The sequence below is a fragment of the Somniosus microcephalus genome, chromosome 4 (assembly GCF_052327205.1).
Source record: "Somniosus microcephalus isolate GS21.2 chromosome 4, FLI_Smic_1.0, whole genome shotgun sequence".
Lineage (NCBI taxonomy): Eukaryota > Metazoa > Chordata > Chondrichthyes > Squaliformes > Somniosidae > Somniosus > Somniosus microcephalus.
In genome coordinates, this window is record NC_140990.1 from 54,358,856 (window position 1) to 54,381,853 (window position 22,998).

General features: G+C 48.6%; 1 protein-coding gene across 1 annotated transcript; it reads left to right on the forward strand.

The window, feature by feature from the left end:
* The first annotated feature begins 31 nt into the window (after positions 1-31).
* On the forward strand, positions 32-5,407 carry LOC147118915 (uncharacterized). The gene is made up of 3 exons (XM_085983994.1): positions 32-117; positions 3,759-3,993; positions 4,429-5,407. Exons 1-3 carry the CDS (start codon positions 32-34, stop codon positions 5,263-5,265), a joined length of 1,158 nt encoding a protein of 385 aa, XP_085840120.1. The 3' UTR covers positions 5,266-5,407.
* Positions 5,408-22,998: the final 17,591 nt, after the last annotated feature.

Below are 22,998 nucleotides of genomic sequence, written 5' to 3' on the forward strand. Positions count from 1 at the left end.
TGGGAAGTGTTATAAAAGTTCCGAGGACCTGATGTGCCATCAGTGTGTTTACACTGACGAGATATCTTTTAAATGCTCGGACTGTGGGAAGTGTTATAAAAGTTCAGAGGACCTGAGGTGCCATCAGCGTGTTCACACTGAAGAGAGATCTTTTAAATGCTCGGACTGTGGGAAGTGTTATAAAAGTAACGAGGACCTGAGGTGTCATCAGTGTGTTCACACTGACGAGAGATCTTTTCAATGCTCGGACTGTGGGAAGTGTTATAAAATTTCCGAGGACCTGACGTGTCATCAACGTGTTCACACTGATGAGAGATCTTTTAAATGCTCGGACTGTGGGAAATGCTATAAAAGTTCTGAGGACCTGACGTGCCATCAATGTGTTCACACTGACGAGAGATCTTTTAAATGCTCGGACTGTGGGAAGTGTTATAAAAGTTCCGAGGACCTGATGTGCCATCAGTGTGTTCACACTGACGAGAGATCTTTTAAATGCTCAGACTGTGGGAAGTGTTCTAAAAGTTCCGAGGACCTGACATGTCATCAATGTTTTCACACTGATGAGAGATCTTTTAAATGCTCGGACTGTGGGAAGTGTTATAAAAGTTCTGAGTACCTGACGTGCCATCAGTGTGTTCACACTGACGAGAGATCTTTTAAATGCTCGGACTGTGGGAAGTGTTATAAAAGTTCTGAGGACCTGACGTGCCATCAACGTGTTCACACTGACGAGAGATCTTTTAAATGCTCAGACTGTGGGAAGTGTTATAAAAGTTCCGAGGACCTCACGTGTCATCAACGTATTCACACTGACGAGAGATCTTTTAAATGCTCGGACTGCGGGAAATGCTGTAAAAGTTCTGAGGACCTGACGTGCCATCAATGTGTTCACACTGATGAGAGATCTTATAAATGCTCGGACTGTGGGAACTGTTATAAAAGTTCCAAGGACCTGACGTGTCATCAGCGAGTTCACACTGACGAGAGATCTTTTAAATGCTCTGACTGTGGGAAGTTTTATAAAAGTTCCAAGGACCTGACGTGGCATCAGTGTGTTCACACTGACGAGAGACCTTTTCAATGCTCAGACTGTGGGAAGTGTTATAAAAGTTCCGAGGACCTAACGTGCCATCAGTGTGTTCACACTGACGAGAGATCTTTTAAATGCTCGGACTGTGGGAAGTGCTATAAAAGTTCTGAGGACCTGATGTGCCATCAATATGTTCACACTGACGAGAGATCTTTTAAATGCTTGGACTGCGGGAAATGTTATAAAACTTCTGAGGACCTGACGTGTCATCAGCAAGTTCACACTGACAAGAGATCTTTTAAATGCTCGGACTGTGGGAAGTGCTATAAAAGTTCAGAGGACCTGATGTGTCATCAATGTGTTCACACTGATGAGAGATCTTTTAAATGCTCGGACTGTGGGAAGAGCTATAAAAGTTCGGAGGACCTAATGTGCCATCAGTGTGTTCACACTGACGAGAGATCTTTTAAATGCTCGGACTGCGGGAAGAGTTATAAAAGTTCCGAGGACCTGATATGTCATCAGTGTGTTCACACTGATGAGAGATCTTTTAAATGCTCGGACTGTGGGATGTGTTATAAAAGTTCTGAGGACCTGACGTGTCAGCAGTGTGTTCACACTGATGAGAGTTCTTTTAAATGCTCGGACTGTGGGAAGTGTTATAAAAGTTCCGAGGACCTGACGTGTCATCGATGTTTTCACACTGACGAGAGATCTTTTAAATGCCCAGACTGTGGGAAGTGTTATAAAAGTTCCGAGGACCTGATGTGTCATCAATGTGTTCACACTGACGAGAGATCTTTTAAATGCTCGGACTGTGGGAAGTGTTATAAAAGTTACGAGGACCTGACGTGTCATCAATGTGTTCACACTGATGAGAGATCTTTTAAATGCTCGGACTGAGGGAAGTGTTATAAAAGTTCTGAGGACCTGATGTGCCATCAGTGTGTTCACACTGACGAGAGATCTTTTAAATGCTCGGACTGTGGGAAGTGCTATAAAAGTTCTGAGGACCTGATGTGCCATCAATATGTTCACACTGACGAAAGATCTTTTAAATGCTCAGACTGTGGGAACTGTTATAAAAGTTCTGAGGACCTGACGCGTCATGAATGTGTTCACTCTGATGAGAGATCTTTTAAATGCTCGGCCTGCGGGAAGTGTTATAAAAGTTCCGAGGACCTGGCGTGCCATTGGTGTGTTCACACTGACGAGAGACCTTTTCAATGCTCGGATTGTGGGAAGTGTTATAAAAGTTCCGAGGATGTGACGTGTCATCAGTGTGTTCACACTGACGAGAGATCTTTTAAATGCTCGGACTGTGGGAAGTGTTATAAAAGTTCTGAGGACCTGACGTGCCATCAATGTGTTCACACTGACGAGAGATCTTTTAAATGCTCGGACTGTGGGAAGTGTTATAAAGGTTCCGAGGACCTGATGTGCCATCATCGAGTTCACACTGACGAGAGATCTTTTAAATGCTCGGACAGCGGGAAGTGCTACAAAAGTTCAGAGGACCTGACGTGTCATCAGTGTGTTTACACTGACGAGAGATCTTTTAAATGCTCGGACTGTGGCAAGTGTTATAAAAGTTCCGAGGACCTGACGTGTCATCAATGTGTTCACACTGACGAGAGATCTTTTAAATACTCGGACTGTGGGATGTGTTATAAAAGTTCTGAGGACCTGACGTGTCAGCAGTGTGTTCACACTGATGAGAGTTCTTTTAAATGCTCGGACTGTGGGATGTGTTATAAAGGTTCCGAGGACCTGATGTGCCATCATCAAGTTCACACTGATGAGAGTTCTTTTAAATGCTCGGACTGTGGGAAGTGCTATAAAAGTTCTGAGGACCTGATGTGCCATCAATATGTTCACACTGACGAGCGACCTTTTCAATGCTCCGACTGTGGGAAGTGTTATAAAAGTTCCGAGGATGTGACGTGTCATCAGTGTGTTCACACTGACGAGAGATCTTTTAAATGCTCGGACTGTGGGAAGCGTTATAAAAGTTCCGAGGACCTGATGTGCCATCATCGAGTTCACACTGACAAGAGATCTTTTAAATGCTCCGACTGTGGGAAGTGTTATAAAAGTTCAGAGACCTGACGTGTCATCAGTGTGTTCACACTGATGAGAGATCTTTTAAAGGCTCGGACTGTGGGAAGTGTTATAAAAGTTCTGAGGACCTAATGTGCCATCAGTGTGTTCACACTGACGAGAGATCTATTAAATGTTCGGACTGCGGGAAGTGTTATAAAAGTTCTGAGGACCTGACGTGTCATCAGTGTATTCACACTGACGAGAGATCTTTTAAATGCTCGGTCTGCGGGAAGTTTTATAAAAGTCCTGAGGACCTGACGTGTCATCAGTGTATTCACACTGATGAATGATCTTTTAAATGTTCGGACTGCGGGAAGAGCTATAAAAGTTCCGAGGACCTGATATGCCATCAGTGGGTTCACACTGACGAGAGATCTTTTAAATGCTCGGACTGTGGCAAGTGTTATAAACGTTCCGAGGACCTGACGTGCCATCAATGTGTTCACACTGACGAGAGATCTTTTAAATGCTCGGACTGTGGGATGTGTTATAAAAGTTCTGAGGACCTGACGTGTCAGCAGTGTGTTCACACTGATGAGAGATCTTTTAAATGCTCAGATTGTGGGAAGTGTTATAAAAGTTCCGAGGACCTGACGTGCCATCGGTGTGTTCACACTGACGAGAGATCTTTTAAATGTTCGGACTGCGGGAAGAGTTATAAAAGTTCCGAGGACCTGATATGCCATCAGTGGGTTCACACTGACGAGAGATCTTTTAAATGCTCGGACTGTGGCAAGTGTTATAAAAGCTCTGAGGACCTGACGTGTCATCAATGTGTTCACACTGATGAGATATCTTTTAAATGCTTGGACTGTGGGATGTGTTATAAAAGATCCAAGGACCTGATGTGCCATCAGCGAGTTCACACTGATGAGAGATCTTTTAAATGCTCGGACTGTGGGAAGTGTTATAAAAGATCCAAGGACCTGACGTGTCATCAGCGAGTTCACACTAACAAGAGATCTTTTAAATGCTCGGACTGCGGGAAGTGTTATAAAAGATCCAAGGACCTGATGTGTCATCAGCGAGTTCACACTGACGAGAGATCTTTTAAATGCTCGGACTGCGGGAAGTGTTATAAAAGATCCAAGGACCTGACGTGTCATCAGCGCGTTCACACTAACGCGAGATCATTTAAATGCTCAGACTGTGGGAAGTGCTATAAAAGATCCAAGGACCTGACATGTCATCAGCGAGTTCACACTGAAAAGGGATCTTTTAAATGCTCGGACTGCGGGAAGTGTTATAAAAGATCCAAGGACCTCTTGTGTCATCAGTGTGTTCACACTGACTAGAGACCGTTCAGGTGCTCTCAGTGCGGGACTGGGTTCAGGCGTTCATCTGAACTCACTGTACACCAACGCACTCACACCAGGAAGAGGCCGTTCACCTGCTCCGTCTGTCGGAAGAGATTCACTCGTTCATTCCACCTGGTGACACACCAGCGAGTTCACACTGGGGAGAGGCCATTCACCTGCCCTGAGTGTGGGAAAGGATTCTCTGAGTCATCCAACCTCACTAAACACAAACTTGTTCACACCAATAAGAGACCTTTGAAATGTTCTTACTGTGATAAGAGATTTAAATGCAAAAAGGATCTGCAGGCACATCAAAGCACTCACACTGGGGAGAGGCCATTCACCTGCTCTGAGTGTGGGAAGGGATTCACTCGGTCATCCAACCTCACTGAACACCGACTTGTTCACTCTGATGGCAAACCTTTTCAATGCTCTGACTGTGAGAAGAGCTTTAAAAGCAAAAGGGATTTGCTAGCACACCAGCGAGTTCACACTGGAGAGAGGCCATTCACCTGCTCCGTGTGTGGGAAGGGATTCGCTCGGTCATCACACCTCACTGAACACCAACTTGTTCACACTGGTGATCAAGCTTTTCAATGCTCTGATTGTGAGAAGAGCTTTAAATACAAAAAGGATTTGGTGATACACCATCGACTTCACACTGGGGAGAGGCTGTTCTCCTGCTCCGTGTGTGGGAAAGGATTCACTGTGTCATCCAGCCTGCTGATACACCAGCGAATTCACTCTAGGAAGAGGGCGTTCACCTGCTCCGTGTGTGGGAGGGGATTCACTCATTTATCCAGCATGTTGAGACACCAGCGAGTTCACAAGTGACTGCAGGGGTTGGATTCTGTTGTTGCTGCTGTTAATCAGATCCAGGACTGAACCTTGTTCAACCTGACAGTTGGGGTTTCTGCTGATGTTATTAACCCCTATAACTGGGCTGGTGTTCAATATTCTGGATAGATGTCAAATAAACCAGCTTTGTTTTAAACATGTTGTTGTAGATTTTTCTCTTTCCCACCTGAGTGTTTAGCATCACCTGGCTGGAGCTCAGAAAGGACAATCTGGGGGGAGGATCGTACGGCGGGAACAGAACTTCAGCCTGGACACAGTCCTTCAGGGCCACACTGAGAGGGGCAAACGGCACTTTGGTCTTTCTCGTCTCTCTTCACTGACAGCAAAGTCCCCGTGTGGGTTAATTTTAAGGCCTGTAAGAAATGTGTCCCAGCCGCTCTCTTCCATGGTTCAGAGCTCCTAGGCACAGAACAGAAGGCTACTTTACAACTGTGTTTAGAGTCAGGAAGAACAACGGTGAATGCTGGAAACGTGCTGTCAAATCAGAGATTGGTGTCAAACTGCGATCTGTTCCTGACTGAAAGTGGAACAGGTTTAAGTTTCCAGTCTAAAAATGACTGTGGTAATTATTCCATGAACATTTAATAAGTTTGTGGGACAGTCCTGAGTCCAACATTTTAAGGCAGGTGTTAATTCATTTAAAATAAACCCGTTTAAAATAAATTGGTTAAAGTCTGCATTAAAATAGCAGAGGGAGGAGTTCACAGGAGCCTGTTAACTGCTGGTACAATTATACAACAGACATTTGATCTCCAGATAAAGAAGGACCTGCAGCGTGTTTCCAGGAATTCCCGGTTTTATTGATGTGTGTGTGTTAGACACCAGGATAACTAAAAATACACAACCCGGAACATCCACTGGGGTGTGATCATGACTATTACTGCAAACCTGGTTTTAAATTTAAAAGCACTCAGCAAATGTATTGAACAAGAGATGAACAAGTAAACAGATCAGGGCCCAATCCTCCAGCTCTATATTGTAGGCCGATGAGACTCTGTTAAGGTGCCATGTGCTGCTGGACCGCTCTGCATTGTGCCTGTAATGAAAATAACTGAAGATTTGTCCCAGTGTAGCCTTTGCAGTCATGGAATAAGTGTGTCTTTTAATGAGCCTCACGTCCTTGCTCATGTCGGCTGCAATTGTGTAGAAAGGGGATGTGTAAAGAGATGGTCTGTGTATGGAGATGTGAAACAAGGAAATGGTGTGTGTGTGTGATAGTGACACAGCCTTGTGGTCACAGTCAGAACAATGACAGATATCCTTGTGGTTATGGTTTGAACAGGGCCAGGTCAATAATGTAGTAAACAAGTTAAATATAAATATCACCAGTGTAGTCGCAGCTTGTTAGAACAGACCTGGGGAGAAGAGAGCTCTGAATCCATTGTATTATCTCTGTTATAACAATATAATAGCAAAATACTGCGGATGCTGGAAATCTGAAATAACAACAGAAAATGCTGGAAATACTCAGCAGGTCAGGCAGCATCCGTGGAGAGAGAAACAGAGTTAACGTTTCAGGTCTGGGACCCTTCATCAGAACTGGAAAAAGCTGGAGATGTAACAGATATTAAGCAGGTGCAGAGACGGGTGGGGCGGTTTAGGAGGGGAGGAAGGAATTGAAAGAACATCCTGTACTTTTGTAAGAGGCAGGAAAGATATAATGTTGCAAATGGGAATGGCAAAAATCATACAGCATGAAAAATGGGGGCAGGGATAATTATCTGAAATTGTTGAACTCAATGTTGAGTCCGGCAGACTGTAAAGTGCCTAATCGAAAGATGAGGTGCTGTTCCTCGAGCTTACGTTGAGCTTCATTGGAACAATGTAATAGGCCGAGGACAGAGAGATCAGAGTGGGAGTGAAGCGGTGAATTAAAGTGACAGGCGACCGGAAGCTCAGGGTCACCCATACGGACTGAACGGAGGTGTTCCGCAAAGCGGTCGCCCAATCTGCGTTTGGTCTCCCCAATGTAGAGGAGACCACGTCGTGAGCAGCGAACACAGTATACTAGATTGCAAGTAGTACAAGTAAATCGCTGTTTCACCTGGAAAGGGTGTTTGGGGCCCTGGACAGTGGGAAGGGAGGAGGTAGAAGGGCAGGTGTTGCATCTCCTGTGCTTGCACAGGAAGGTGCCAGGCGAAGGGGAAGGGGTGCTGGGGGTGATAGAGGAGTGGACTAGGGTGTCGCGGAGGGAGCGGTCCCTACGGAATGCTGAAAGGGGAGGTGAGGGGAAGATGTGTTAGATCCGTGTATTTTTGATGTTGTGTGTCCTTCAATAACTAGACACGAGACTGCAGGAACAATCAACAGGTATTTACTGGATGAGGGTTACTCTAAAAACTAAACGTACAGATCCCTACTCAGGGTTTATATACAGGTGTGGTCACTGCCGGTACTACAGTATACAGGAGCTGTAAAAAGTAGTTCTCCCCTTAAAGGTACATACACTACAATTCCTCCCCTTTTAGACTGACAGTACCATTACATTCATTTAACAATTAACACTTTTAACATGCACATTAACTGAAAATAGCCCATTTATAAATTCAGTCTCTGGGGCGGCTTCCTGATCCTTTCTGGATAGCGCCTTTCCTGAATGTCTTGTTCTTGGTGCGGGGGCCCCTTGTCGTCAGTTGGTTCATCAGCTTCCGATGCGACTGTTTCTGGGGTAGATGCTACCTGTATGTCGGGTTCATCACCAGGTGCGCGAGACATGGGGTTGACTCATTCCTGTGACTCTAGGATCTGATCAACATGGCGTCTCACAATGTTCTCCCCAACATCCACTGTGTACATTAGTGGCCCCTGCCGTGTGCATATCATTCCTGGTTGCCATTTCTCTGTTCGGTAGTCGCGGGCCAAGACTGGTTGCCCTATATTGAAGCTCCTTGTCGGCTTCTCATTGATGTGCTGGAATTGCTTATTCTCAACATCTCTTCCTACATTTGGTCTGAGCAAATCCAGACGAGATCTCAACCTTCGGTTAAAGAACATCATGGCCGGGGTCTGGTTGGTGACTGCATGTGTCGCATTTCTGTAGGCTAACAGGAAATTGTCCACCTTATGCTGCAATGGAATGTCGTCATCGCACATGGCCCTTACTGCTTTCTTAAAGGTTTGTACGAACCTCTCAGCCAATCCATTTGTGGCTGGATGATACGGGGCGGATGTGTAATGCCTTACCCCATTCCTTTTCATGAATCTTCGAAACTCTTCAGACACAAACTCTGGTCCGTTATCAGAGCAAATCTGCTCTGGCAAGCCGTTCCTGGCAAATATGGTCCGTAGGACTGCAATAGTTTTCTCCGTGGTGGTGGACGACATTTTGATCACCTCAGGCCATTTCGAGTGCACATCCACGGCTATTAGAAACATTGAGTCCATGAATGGACCAGCAAAATCAATATGCACCCGTTGCCATGGAGATGAGGGCCACTCCCATGGGTGTAGAGGGGCATGTGGTGGTGCATTTTGGACCTTCTGGCATCCTGAGCAGCTCCTTGTCAGGTCCTCGATTTGCTGATCGATCCCCGGCCAACACATAAGCCCTAACAAGGCTTTTCATCTTCACCCCTCCCAGATGGCCTTCGTGAAGCTCATTGAGCACTCTCTCCCTTAACTTGGGTGGAATTACCACTCGGGATCCAAACATCACTGTCCCCTGGCATACTGACAGCTGTTCTCTTCTGGATGAGAATGCTGGCAACAGTGAGTCACCATGTGTTGGCCATCCCTTCATCGTCAAGTCATATACCCGAGACAGTGTCGGGTCATTTTGGGTCTCCTTCTCTATATCAGCGTTAGTTACTGGCAAGCGTTCAATTATAGTCGAATGAAATATTTCGACAGGGTCCACTGCTGGTGCTTCCTCCGCAGTAGGCAGTGGCAGGCGTGATAGCCCATCAGCGTTTCCATGCTGTTTTGTGCCCTTATACTCGATTTCATATTGGTTCGCCCCTAGAAAAAGTGACCATCTTTGTAGCCGTTGCGCAGTCTTTGGATTAAAGATGGAGGCAAGTGGTTGGTGGTCCGTCAGCAAGGTGAACTTCTGCCCGTGCAGATAGTGGTTGACCTTTTTCACTCCCCACACTAGGCTGAGGGCCTCCCTGTCAATCTGGGCATAGTTACGCTCGGCTGAGGTTAATGACCGAGACGCAAAGGCTACTGGCCTCTCCGAGCCGTCCGGGAACTTGTGCGACAGCACCACTCCAATGCCATAGGGTGATGCATCACACGCCAACCGAATTGGTAGTGCTGGGTTGAAATGAGCCAACACCTCTTTTGATGTGATCAATTCTTTGCACTTCTGGAAAGCTCGTTTACATTAGTCATTCCACTTCCATGGTACCCCCATTTGCAGCAGGGTGTTCAGTGGGTGTAGTACTGTAGACAAATTCGGCAAGAACTTATGGTAGTAGTTCACCAGCCCGAGGAACGACCTCAGTTGTGACACATTTTCCGCTGCTGGAGCCTTGACTACTGCCTCAATCTTTTCAGGGGACTTATGTAACCCCTCTTCATCAATAACGTGGCCACAATACGAGATCTGTTTCTGGAAAAACTCGCATTTGTGGCGATTTGCTCGGAGCCCATATTCCTTCAATCTAGTGAGCACCTGCTCCAGGTTGGCAAGGTGAGCACTGTCATTTCCGCCCGTGACCAGGATGTCGTCCAAATAACACTGGGTCCCTGGAATCCCTTGCAGGACTTGATCCATTGCCCTTTGCCAAATAGCCGGAGCTGATATTACCCCGAACACCAGACGGTTGTATTGGTAGAGACCTTTATGAGTGTTGATCGTGAGGTAACCCTAACCCTAACCCTAACCCTAACCCTAACCTGGTGACCCCCGGGTGGCAGAGGTCATTGTGGAGGGCCCGCAGTCTATCGATCTGCGCGCTGGCGCAGGTGCCACGCGATAGTGCATCCGGGGGTTCATTTAGCTTCCCGGGCCGGTACAAGATCTCGTAGTTGTAGGTGGAAAGTTTGATTCTCCACCTCAAGATCTTGTCATTTTTGATTTTGCCCCTCTGCTTGTTGTTAAACATAAAAGCAACTGAACGCTGGTCAGTGAGCAGGGTAAATCGTTTTCCGGCCAGGTAGTGCCTCCAATGATGCACAGCCTCCACAATCGCCTGGGCCTCCTTCTCAACAGCGGAGTGTTTGGTCTCCGGGCCTTGGAGGGTTCGTGAAAAGAAGGCCACGGGTCTCCCCGCCTGATTGAGGGTAGCGGCCAGGGCAAAGTCGGACGCGTCGCTTTCCACCTGGAAGGGGATGGATTCGTCCACTGCGTGCATGGTGGCTTTGGCAATGTCCTCCTTGATACGGTGGAAGGCTAAGCGGGCCTCTGCCGTCAAGGGAAAAGAGGTGGACTTGATCAGCGGACGGGCCTTGTCCGCATAGTAGGGGACCCACTGGGCGTAATAGGAGAAAAACCCTAGGCACCTCTTCAGGGCCTTGAGGCAGTGGGGCAGTGGAAGTTCCATAAGGGGACGCATCCGGTCGGGGTCGGGTCGGGGCCGATGACTCCGTGTTCCACAACACAGCCAAGGATGGCGAGGCGGTTTGTGCGGAATATGCACTTCTCCTTGTTATATGTCAGGTTTAGGAGTTGGGCGGTGCGGAGGAATTTTTCGAGGTTTGCGTCATGGTCCTGCAAGTCACGGCCGCAGATGGTCACATTGTCCAGATATGGGAAAGTGGCCTGCAACGCATTTTGATCTACCATCCGGTCCATCTCCCTTTGGAAGACGGAGACCCCGTTGGTGACGCCAAAGGGAACCCTAAGGAAGTGATAGAGGCGGCCGTTTGCCTCAAAGGCAGTGTACTGGCGGTCCTCAGGGTGGATGGGGAGCTGGTGGTACGCTGATTTCAGGTCAATGGTCGAGAAGACGCGGTACTGCGCGATCTGGTTGACCATATCAGCTATACGGGGGAGTGGGTAGGCGTCCAGCAGGGTGTAGCGATTTATTGTCTGGCTGTAGTCGATGACCAGGCGCTGCTTCTCGCCGGTCTTAACGACCACAACCTGGGCTCGCCAGGGGCTGGTGCTGCCCTCAATAATCCCTTCTTTCAGGAGCCGCTCCACTTCGGTTTTAATGAAAACCCTGTCCCCGGCACTGTATCGCCTGCTCTTTGTGGCGATGGGCTTACAGTCGGGGGTGAGGTTAGCAAACAGTGGGGGGGGGGGTGACTCTGAGTGTGGAGAGGTTGCACCTGGTGCGCGGTGGGCAATTTGGAAGCTGCTGGCTGCGGACTGTGAGTGGGGGTAGGGGTCCACCGTACGCCATCGTAACACTTTTAAGGTGGCACTGAAAATCTAACCCCAGCAGGACGGCAGCGCAGAGGTCAGGCAGGACCAGAAGTTTAAAATGATCGTACACGGTCCCATCTACTACGAGTGTCACCACGCAGTAGCCGCCGGTGTCCGCCGACTGGGACTCGGAGGCCATAGAAATCCGCTGTTACGCAGGCAGGACTGGGAGAGAGCAACGCCGCACCGTGTCGGGGTGGATGAAGCTCTCCGTGCTCCCAGAGTCAAAAAGGCAGATTGTATCGTGACCATTTACCTTAATGTCCATTGTGGAACTGGCCAGTTGGTGCGGTCTCGCTTGGTCCAGTGTAACGGATGCCAGCGTAGGGGTCGGTGTGTCGCTGCGGGTATCAGATGAGGCGGTGTCGGGGGCCTGCTGCGTCCCGGCTGTCGTCCAAGATGGCGGCGTCCATGATCCCCATGTGGCTGGAGGCGTCCAAAAAGGCTGCTGTACCGGTGATTCGCACATGGCCGGGGAGGTCCAAGATGGCGGCCCGCATGGCCCACACGCGGTGCTGCTGGGGTTCGGGGTGGCTTTGGCCCTGCAGACACTAGCGTAGTGTCCCTTCTTCCCGCAGCCCGAGCAGATCGCGTTTTTCGCCGGGCAGCGCGCTCTGGGGTGTTTTGCCTGGCCACAGAAGTAGCATTTCTGGCCTTGGGGCACTGCTGTCTGGCCTTGGGACACTGCTGCAGTAGTTGGGCCGTTGTTGGGGTGTGGCTGGGGTGGCACAGCGCTATGAGGCGGTCCTACCGTGTCCCAGGCTGTCATTCCCCGCGGCGTCCACGGTGCAGAGGAGTAGGCATCCATGCCCTGGTAGGCTGCATCCAACGATAGTGCGAGTTCAGAGGCCTTGTTGAGGTCGAGGTTACTCTGCTCCAACAGTCGCTGTCGGGTGTAATTGGATCTGTGGCCCGCTACAAAAGCGTCCCGGATAAGTTCCTCTGTGTAAACGGCAGCCTTTACATCCTTACAACGCAGGCCCGGCCAAGCACAGACAGTGCCTGAAGGTATTCCACGGTCGATTCCCCAGGTTGTTGTTTACGACTCCCCAGGAGGTGCCTGGCATACACTTCGTTCACTGGGCGCGTGTACTGGTCCTTGAGGAGCTTGATAGCGTCCGCGTACGAGGTCGCGTCTTGGATGACCGAGTACACTCGGTGGTTCACTTTGGAGGTCAGGACATCCAGTTTGTCCTCGTCCGATTTGATTGCTTCGGAGGCGGTCAGGAATTTTTTGAAACATTTAAGCCAGTGAGTAAACTTGATGGATGAGTCCGCCTCCCGATGATCTAAGTCCAGGCATGCTGGTGTGAGGATCTTCTCCATTATAAAAATGTTGTTAATAAAATTGATGCGCTATCAATTACTCATAAAAGACTGAGAGTTAGAAGAGTAACTAAAGGCTTTTATTAACAACAGAATGGAGGTCTGCCTCGCGTGGTCGACCGGTCCAGGATACAAAGGGCTGGGGAGCAGTCACCTTTATACTAGGACCTGTGGGAGGAGTCAGCCGAGGCATGTCCAGGCATGTACACAGTGGAATACAAACAGGACAAACAGGAATACAAACAGTGGTTTACCACACAGGGGACTTATGTAACCCCTCTTCATCAATAACGTGGCCACAATACGAGATCTGTTTCTGGAAAAACTCGCATTTGTGGCGATTTGCTCGGAGCCCATATTCCTTCAATCTAGTGAGCACCTGCTCCAGGTTGGCAAGGTGAGCACTGTCATTTTCGCCCGTGACCAGGATGTCGTCCAAATAACACTGGGTCCCTGGAATCCCTTGCAGGACTTGATCCATTGCTCTTTGCCAAATAGCCGGAGCTGATACTACCCCGAACACCAGATGGTTGTATTGGTAGAGACCTTTATGAGTGTTGATCGTGAGGTACTGTTTCGAGGCTTCTTCTACCTCCATTTGCAGGTAGGCCTGGGCCAGATCAATCTTAGTGAAGCATTGCCCTCCAGATAGCGAGGCGAAAATATCTTCAATCCGCGGAAGCGGATATTGTACCGTGTGAAGGACTGGGTTCACTGTCACCTTAAAGTCCCCACAGATGCGAACTTTCTTTGGTTCCTCAGGCGTATTACTCAACGACCTCTTCATTACAGGAACGATGGGTGTGGCCCACTCGCTCCAGTCCACTTTGGACAGTACTCCTGAACATTCCAAACCTTCCAGCTCTGCTTCGACGGCTGGGCGGATCGCATAAGGCACCGGTCTGGCCTTAAAAAACTTTGGGCTTGCATTTTCCTCTATTTTGATCATTGCTGTTATGCCTTTTAGTGTTCCAAGTCCCTCCTGGAACACTTCTTGTGCATCAGTTAGCATTTTTGACAGTCGTCCAGGTGTGGCGTCGTCATCCTTTTTGGCATCTACAGTCAGTGCTTGTATGGAATGCCAATCTAGCTGTATCTTCCAGATCCATTCACGTCCTAGTGTAGGGGGTTTCTCTTGCTCGTTCCGGTCTCCTACCAGGCTTCATGCAATAATTACCCTTGAGTGGTTCGACCCACTCTCCCCTACGGTTCTAGACCTTGGACTTAGGTGCAGGGAACTGTAGTGCAGAGAAAGACTCAATAGACCAGGTTGGATAGCACGAAATGGATGCTTTTATTATTAAACAGTTTGCAGCATTATAAAATACATGTCATAAGCACAGATTAAAGTAACTACAAGCATGCACATATCTATAAACTTAACTCTATGGAAATGGGGAACACACGGCACATCGTAAAAGGGGAAACACATTACGATTACCCTTACCCCCTCCCCTAGACCTAGACTAAGTTTCAACTTGAGGAACTCGGAATCATGCTCACCACTTTCAGATTCGCAAAAGAGGGGGTTCGCAGCCTTTTGGCACAGCTTTCCGTCGTCACGTGGATTTGGAAACTTCTGGCGCAGCTTGTTTTTCTCTCTCAGGCGATGAGGCAGTGGACACAGCCTCGATGAGCGCTCGTCATGACTGAATCCGTTGAAATAACTGGATGCACATGGGGGAGTCCGAAAGTTTCTGGCCGAATGGTATGTCGAGGCCCTGACTGGCTAGGCCCGGAGTGTCCTTTTATTTCTCGCTCCTGCCTGGCTCGGCGGTTTTCCAGAAGGTGTCTTCTCCTTCGGCCTGGGTCGTCGATGATCTCCCGACAACAGTACCCGGGCCACCCTTGTCGTCTTCCCGTCATCACCAAGCCTTGCCTGGCTGAACACCGACCATGTCCTGAAAACGTCCTGGTCGAATTCCGAAGCTGCCGAGGTAGAAGAAGCGAGTTCCCGAAGCGAAGCGTAGAATCGTAGAAGAAGCGAAGCGTCCTGATGAAATTCTGAAGCGTTAAACCTTCCGAAGTGAAGCGTAGCGTCCAGTGTGTGTACTTACGAAAATCGCCCTGATGGACTTTTCAAATCCATAGTTATACCCTTTTTGGGACAGTCTTATCTCCTGCCAGATCATAGTCCTGTCTTTGGAATATTTTTGGCGGGCAGAAATCTCTGCAGGGGCGCTTTGTCTTGTAACGGGAGCCGGTGATAGCTTAACTGGCCTTCCTGGCCGATAATGTCTTTTACTTTGTCACCGTAACTCGGTTTGCATATTGATCGGTCTGGAGATTGCCCTTGATGGCTGTTAAACGGTCTTTCCCTTGTACAGTAAATGGGTTTAAGTGTTCATTCAATTGTCCGCCCATTTCTTGATGGGCCCCATCCTGTTACCTGAAACTGTCTTGTACTTAGAATCCAATTAATATGTATGCTCAGTTCCCTGAGTTTCGGTTTCCCGATACTGGCTTTCGCGGGCTTACTGTCCTCAATCCACAAGCCTGTCTGGCTTGCAGTAACAGAAATCAAATGGTCCCAGAAACTGATCACGAGGTCCGGCGGCCATTTTGTATGCCCCTTTTTGTCAAAGGTTTTTCTGTACAAGCTTTCTCTTGGTCAATAAACTGTCTTATTAACCCTGTTTTGTTGCGTGATTGAATTCCTGAAAATTTTGAATCTTACAGTCCCCCCTGTGATACTGATAGCTTGCTTAAAGTATCAATAATCTTTGGTGAGCAAATTTTCCCTGATTCCTCACGTCCAAACATTCCCGGTAATTAACTATCTATGACCCGGGAGCATTTAAACTAGTATGGCAGGGGGCTAGAAACCTATGTAGTGAAATAGAGGAAAGTGAAAGGCAGACAGAAATAAATGGTAAAAGGGTGAGGAACAAAAAACAAAGGGCCAAACTAATTCATAAAAAATGTGAGCATAAAAAAAGCCTGAGGGTTTTATACCTTAATGCGAGAAGCATCAGGAACAAGGTAGATGAATTAGCTGTGGAAATAGAGGAAATAGAGGTTAATAATTATGATCTAATTGGGATTACGGAAACATGGTTGCAGGGTGAGCAGGGCTGGGAGCTTAACATACAGGGGTATTCAGTATTTAGGAAGGATCGACAAAAAAGAAAGGGAGGAGGGGTAGCATTGCTAGTAAAAGAGGGGATAAATGCAATTGAAAGGAAGGATATTAACTCAGTTAATACAGAATCTATATGGGTGGAGCTAAGAAATAGCGAGGGGCGAAAAACATTAATAGGAGTGGTATATAGGCCTCCAAATAGTAAAATAGAGGTTAGGGAGGGCATCACGAGGGAAATTAGAGAAGCGTGCAATAAGAGCACAGCTGTCATCATAGGTGACTTTAACTTACATATAGATTGGACTAGCCTAATCAGTAAAAATAATGAGGAGGAGGAATTCCTTGAGTGTTTAAGGGATGGTTATCTGGATCAATATGTCGAGGAACCAACTCGGGAACAGGCTATATTGGACTGGGTACTGTGCAATGAGAAGGGACTAATCAGTAATCTTGTTGTACGGGGACCCTTGGGTCAGAGCGATCATAACATGATCGATTTCTCACTCGAAATGGAGAGCGAAGAAATTGACTCAGAGACTAAGGTCCTGAATTTAAACAAGGGGAATTATGATGCCATGAGACGGGAACTGAGTAGGTCTGATTGGACAACGTTCCTGAGAGGACTGGAGGTAGATAAACAATGGCAAACATTTAAAGATAGAATGACAAAATTGCAAAAATTGTTTATACCAATCTGGCATAAAAGGAAATCTAAAAAGGTGACTCAACCGTGGATAACAGGGGAAATTAGAGACAGCATAAAATCCAAAGATAGGGCGTATAAAATAGCCAAAAAAAGCGCCAGAGCGGAAGATTGGGAACAGTTTAAGATAGAGCAAAGGAGGGCAAAGGGCATGATCAAGAGGGGCAAAATAGCTTACGAAAACAAGCTGGCGGAAAATATAAAAACTAACTCCAAAAGCTTTTATAAATATATCAAAAGGAAAAGACTGGTGAAAACCAAAGTTGGTCCATTGCAGTCAGATACGGGGGAATATATAATGGGAAATAAGGAAATGGCAGATCAACTAAATGCATACTTTGGGTCAGTCTTTACGAAGGAAGACACAAAAAACCTCCCTGGGATATCGGGAAAAATAGGGACATTGGCAAAGGAGGAACTGACGCAAATCAATATCTCTAAGGATATGGTGTTAAGGAAGCTAAAGGGATTGAAGGTGGACAAATCCCCAGGGCCTGATAACATGCATCCTAGGGTACTGAAGGAGGTGGCCCTAGAGATAGCGGATGCACTAAGGATGATTTTTCAGAATTCATTAGACTCGGGAACAGTGCCGATGGATTGGAGGGTAGCTAACGTTACCCCACTATTCAAAAAGGGGGGTAGGGAAAAAGCAGGTAATTACAGACCTGTAAGCCTTACATCAGTTGTGGGCAAAATGCTGGAGTCCATCATTAAGGATGAAATAGCGGAGCACTTAGCAAATGGGGACAGGATAGGACAGAGTCAACATGGATTTACAAAGGGTAAATCGTGCTTGACTAATCTATTGGAATTTTTTGAGGGAGTAACTGGTAGAATAGATGGGGGAGAGCCAGTAGATGTGGTGTACCTGGACTTCCAAAAGGCCTTCGATAAGGTCCCACATAAAAGATTAGCATGGAAAATTGAGGCTCATGGGATAAAGGGGAAAGTTTTGGCGTGGATAGGGAACTGGCTGTCAGATAGAAAACAGAGAGTTGGAATAAACGGCTCATTTTCTGAATGGCAGGCAGTAACAAGTGGGGTACCACAGGGATCTGTCCTGGGCCCCCAGCTGTTCACAATTTACATTAATGACCTGGATCAGGGAGTCGGATGCAGCATTTCCAAATTTGCAGACGACACTAAACTAGGAGGTGGGGTGGGCTCAGAGGAAGAGACCAGGAAGCTCCAGAGCGATTTGGACAGACTGGGCGATTGGGCGGATAAATGGCAGATGCACTATAATGTGGACAAGTGCGAAGTTATCCACCTTGGGTGCAGGAACGGGAGGGCAAATTATTATTTAAATGGCAATAGATTGGGAGAGGGGGAAGTACAGAGAGACCTGGGTGTTCTTGTACACCAGTCACTGAAGGCGAGCATGCAGGTGCAACAGGCGGTCAAGAAGGCAAACGGTATGCTGGCCTTCATAGCAAAAGGGTTAGAATACAGGAACAGGGATACCTTGCTGCAGCTGTACAGGGCACTGGTGAGACCACACCTCGAGTACTGTGTACAGTTTTGGTCGCCTCATCTGAGGAAGGATGTTCTTGCCATGGAGGGGGTGCAGCGGCGATTCACCAGGCTGATACCAGGAATGGCGGGAATGACCTATGAGGAGAGACTATGTAGTTTAGGGATGTACACACTGGAGTTTAGAAGATTGAGAGGGGACCTCATAGAAGTGTATAAAATTCTGACAGGTCTAGACAGACTGGATGCAGAAGGAATGTTTCCCTTGGCGGGTGAAAACAGAACTAGAGGACATAATTTAAGGATAAGGGCTAAACCATTTAGGACAGAGATGAGGGGGAATTTCTTCACTCAGAGAGTGGTGAACCTGTGGAACTCATTGCCACAGAGGGCAGTGTACGCCAGCTCATTAAATATATTTAAGAGGGAATTAGATATATTTCTACGGGCAAAAGGGGTTAAGGGTTACGGAGAGAAGGCGGGGACGGGATACTGAATTAAAGGATCAGCCATGATCTCATTAAATGGCGGAGCAGGCACGAAGGGCCGAATGGCCTACTCCTGCTCCTATCTTCTATGTATCTATGTATCTATGTACCCCCCCGACACATGCAGTTCCCATTTTGGAAAAATTACCTTGTGTACAGTTGGACAATCATAGGCAGTATTACCTTATACTATAACACATTCAGTTATTCAGATGTGAAGGGGGCCAATGCCCCTTGCACCACCTGCATACACCTTTTATTAATCAAACAAAGCAAAACTTCACCAACGGCTATAACATTACCATATTACACACTTAAATCATGCAGTGGCTGAAATCCAAAAATGGAGGGCCGCTTTTAACTTTTAATACTAGCTGCTTACACTGGGGTGTCCTCTTCCCCCACTCGTACATAGCGTTCTCTCCATTCTCCTGTGTTCTCGTGCCTCTGGAGGCGTTTGCCTCTCTTGCAATGCACGAACAATAAAAATATTACAATTAAAACCTGACACACTACTAGGATGTGGGATGCTATTCTAATCCAGGCCGGGATCTCTATATTGGTGAACAGGTCCCACCATGGTGGGGTGACTATGTCCAATATGTCCTTCCCTATCTCTAATGTCTTCTGCTCCAGTGTGTAGAAATGCTTCTGTGAAACTATAACAGCTTTTAAAATCTTGGTGAGGTGTTCGGGGAGAGGGGGAATGACATAACCAAAATGCATGACGAATCGCTGCAAGTCCGTGAAATTTTCTTTTACAGTGAGGTGAACGGTGGAGGGTGCAGGAATGGGGACAATCCGTTGTTGTGCCACTTGAACTTCAGTCCTGGGTTTAAAACAGAAACTGCTGTCACTGACCGGACACCACTCGTGCTGTCCATGGCGGTAGTGAGGCGCTGCAGTGGTGACACAGTATGTCCCACCTCCGATATATGCCACCTGCGGGGGCACATGGTCCTTTGCCATTGCCTCCATGGTGCAATTTATCGGCTTCGCGCTAGCGGCTCTGAACCCGCACTGTGGTTTCAAAAAGGCATTCAAATGCTGGGGACACAGGATGATGTGTGCTCCCCGGCTACGACACCCCGAGAGGTCGGTGCCTGTCATCGTACGCTCCCATCTGATGACATAAGGTGGGACCACTGCGTAACGAATGTGCGCACCCCCCCCTGAATGACTCCAATGTTCTCCACCCTGTATACCGGGGCGGGCTTTGCTGCGGGATCCAACACCGGCATCCTTATTACTATTCCCATGATAGTGTGGTTTGAGCATCCGCCGTCCACTGGGACTGGGTACGCCTCTGCAGCTAGTCTGAGCTGGCACTGACTTAATGCGTTCTCAAAAGGGTGGAGCGCTTGCAAGTGTTTGTTGCTGATCCAGGACGGGACCAAACCTTGTTTTAAATCCTCCAGATTACTGCGGCCCTCGCCCAGTAACCATGCCCCGTATAGCACACAGGCCTCGTTCTGCGCAGCCTGATCGGACGCATTCCGATCCTCCTTAATGAGCGCATTTACCGTTCTAGCGTGTTTCTCCAGCTCAGCAATTATTTCCTTTAAGTGTAGTGTCATGGCTTGGTCTTCATGTAGCTCAGAACCCACTACCTTATTTTCATCTGTCAGTATGTTCCTCAACTGTGTTTTTAAACCATTGATCTGTGTCTGCAGCTCCACGTTGTCTAGAGCGTTGACAACAGACGTTCTGGTGTTAAAAGCAGTGAAAATGTCATTAACAGTACCCCTTCTTTGCCTTCCTACCCAATCCAAAACTTCCTGTGGTGTGGTGTATAATTTGGCCTTGTCGATGTCGGCAAAGTCAAACTCGTAAAATTGTCTGAACATTCGGGTTAACAGTACCTGGTACAACTGTTCCGTTTCCCTGGGGCACCACTCAGGCAATCGTACCTCAGTGAGGTTTAAAATTACTGAGGCCACTGCGTAGTGTACCCCTTGGTACAGCACCTGACCGGTGGGTACCAATACTAGACCATTCCCGGGTCCCTTTGTGGTGGTGGGGCACCCTTCCTGCTGGGCTAGTGCTACCGGAATCGTGGGCAGGGGCTTGCGTGGGCGGGTGATGAGTTCAGTGGCGTTTACTGGAATCGGGGAGTATGGGGCTCCGCACGCCCGAGTGCTGACATCCCATCTCATCCCCTTTCCTTCATCTTGCCACTGCCTCTGGAGAAAGATGGATATGCCCTTGGGGCAGACGCGTTTCGAACCCCACATACAGACATATATCCCTTCATCTGGTTCCCACCATTTGTCCCAACACACACGTAATTGTCCATGAGTCCCCGTAATTGTCCGATGGGTATTGTTACCCAATCGTTCCCACTCGATAGTCGAGTTCTTCATGTCCTTTCCCAGCTTTCGTAACCACCACCATCTACTCAACGGCACATTCCCATTACACACCAAACAGATCCTCTTTCCCACGGTAACGCTGACTCTGGGTGCAAGGATCCTCACCCGAGGGCACGATAACGAAGTCTCTTGGTAGGCGAAACCGAAATTGCTGGAGTATTCCGTAGAATTCGTTCCCAGCCATCCTGGCCATCTCCCTTGGTGGAAGTAGGTGGCGGTTTCCTCAACCTCTCGCTTCCCCGTCCCATCCATCCGGGGCTGTGTCCCCGGAACATCCGAACACGATGACGTCCTTGGTGCGGCCCCGGTAGGCCAGCCCGCACCCAATCGCCGCGAGTATCACGAGAATCCTCTCCATCGTATCCCTGGTTTCTGTAATCGATAAGATGATGTAGCCAGGCTCCCAACAGGTGCTGGCTTAATTAAACGAACGCGCGGGTCCCTTGACCCCGCTTCCAAACAAAACACACATACTGGGCAGACTCCGAAAACTATCTTTTAAACATCCCATCATCTTAAACTTTACACACCTTAAACTATCATTACAATTACCTAACTTAACTTATCATTACCTAACACCTATGTACAGCGCCGCCCTCCTTCGGGCGGCCTACCTAATTCCTGTGAGGACTGCAGCATGCCGCTTCTTGTGGCGGGGCTGCACTGACCTTCGGCTTTGATCCCCCGCAGCCTGTCGCTGCTGAACAGGAATCGTGCCTTTCTCGGGCTGCTCTGTACCGAGGTTGGGGAAGATAGGGAGAATTGGGCCATTGCTTTCTGGGCTGGGGCGTTCGAGTTGACCTACGAGGGGCTGCCTTGGGTGAGGCTCCCAGGGCTGACGGACTGGGGGTCAGGACTTTCACCGTCACAGCCTGTGGTTCCACCACAGCTGCCGGCTCCGGCTCCCTTCCCTCAGGCTCCGCCCCCCCGGGGCCGGGATTTGTGGCATCCGACTCCACCTCACCTGTCCCTACAGGTAGTGAGTCTCCGCCCCCAATCCCTACCTCCCCTAAGCTTGAGTCGAGGGCGGGATCTTCGTCCTCTGACTCATCCTCCTCCGTGATCGGGTCAAGGGCGGGGCCGAGCCGTTCGGGCTCCTCCTCGTCCGAATCCCAAATCAGAAGGGAGACCTCCCACTCCAATGGGATGACTCCTCCCTTCATGCAGGCCACTGTTCCAGCCTGTGTGGTCTGTGACTCTGTCACAGGCTGAGGATTTTTGTCCTCAGACTTGGCCACTGTTGTTGGCCCTTGTGCACCCGACTTAAACAGTTTGCACCACTTCCCACCAAACCACTTGTTACGACGGGACACCTCCACTGTGCGAGTGGCGTAGGCCAGCGGACTTTGTACCGATTCCTGCTCATCCTCCTGGTCTATGGTTCTCTCGCCAGCGCATAGGGTTAGACCCAAGAATTTTACTTCTCGCCGGCCAACCCGCGCCTTCGTAGGGGTTTCCTGAACCCTCTCCATCTCCTCCATGCTCGCAATCTCTCCCCAGAGACAGTGGTTTCTCAGGTCCACGTGGATCCCGTGGGCTACCAAGAAATCAGACCCCAGGACTCCCGCTCCCACCCCCTCTTTCCACCTCAGCAGGATACACTTCCACGTGGTGCGGAGTGGCCCTAAACAAATGGAGAGGGGAAGGGAATGTGCGCCAGCCTGTTCTTCGCCCGTGAAGCCCAACAGACGATACGGGACCCCGGTTGACAAAAGCGAGTTGGTGGGGTTATCTGCGTGGACTACGGTGCACGATGCTCCCGTATCCAACAGATAAGTTTCCTTCACCTCCTCCACCTCCATCTCTACGAGGGGTCGTCTCCATGCATCGTAGCGGAGCGGACACAGGTAGATGGGCGGCGCCGACTCTAGTCACTTGGGTACAGCGATCAGAGTTTCGGGAGCGACGAGGCCGGTGGCAACCGCTATTTTCCCCTGCAAGGTCATTAG

Bases quoted from the DNA above. Each gene is read 5' to 3' on its own strand.
- LOC147118915 (XM_085983994.1), top strand. From the start codon at position 32: ATGTGCCATCAGTGTGTTTACACTGACGAGATATCTTTTAAATGCTCG. The intron at 118-3,758 runs GTGCCATCAGCG...CACTGACGAGAG, and splicing joins AAAAGTTCAGAGGACCTGAG to ATCTTTTAAATGTTCGGACT. The intron at 3,994-4,428 runs GTTCACACTGAT...CACACTGACTAG, and splicing joins ACCTGATGTGCCATCAGCGA to AGACCGTTCAGGTGCTCTCA.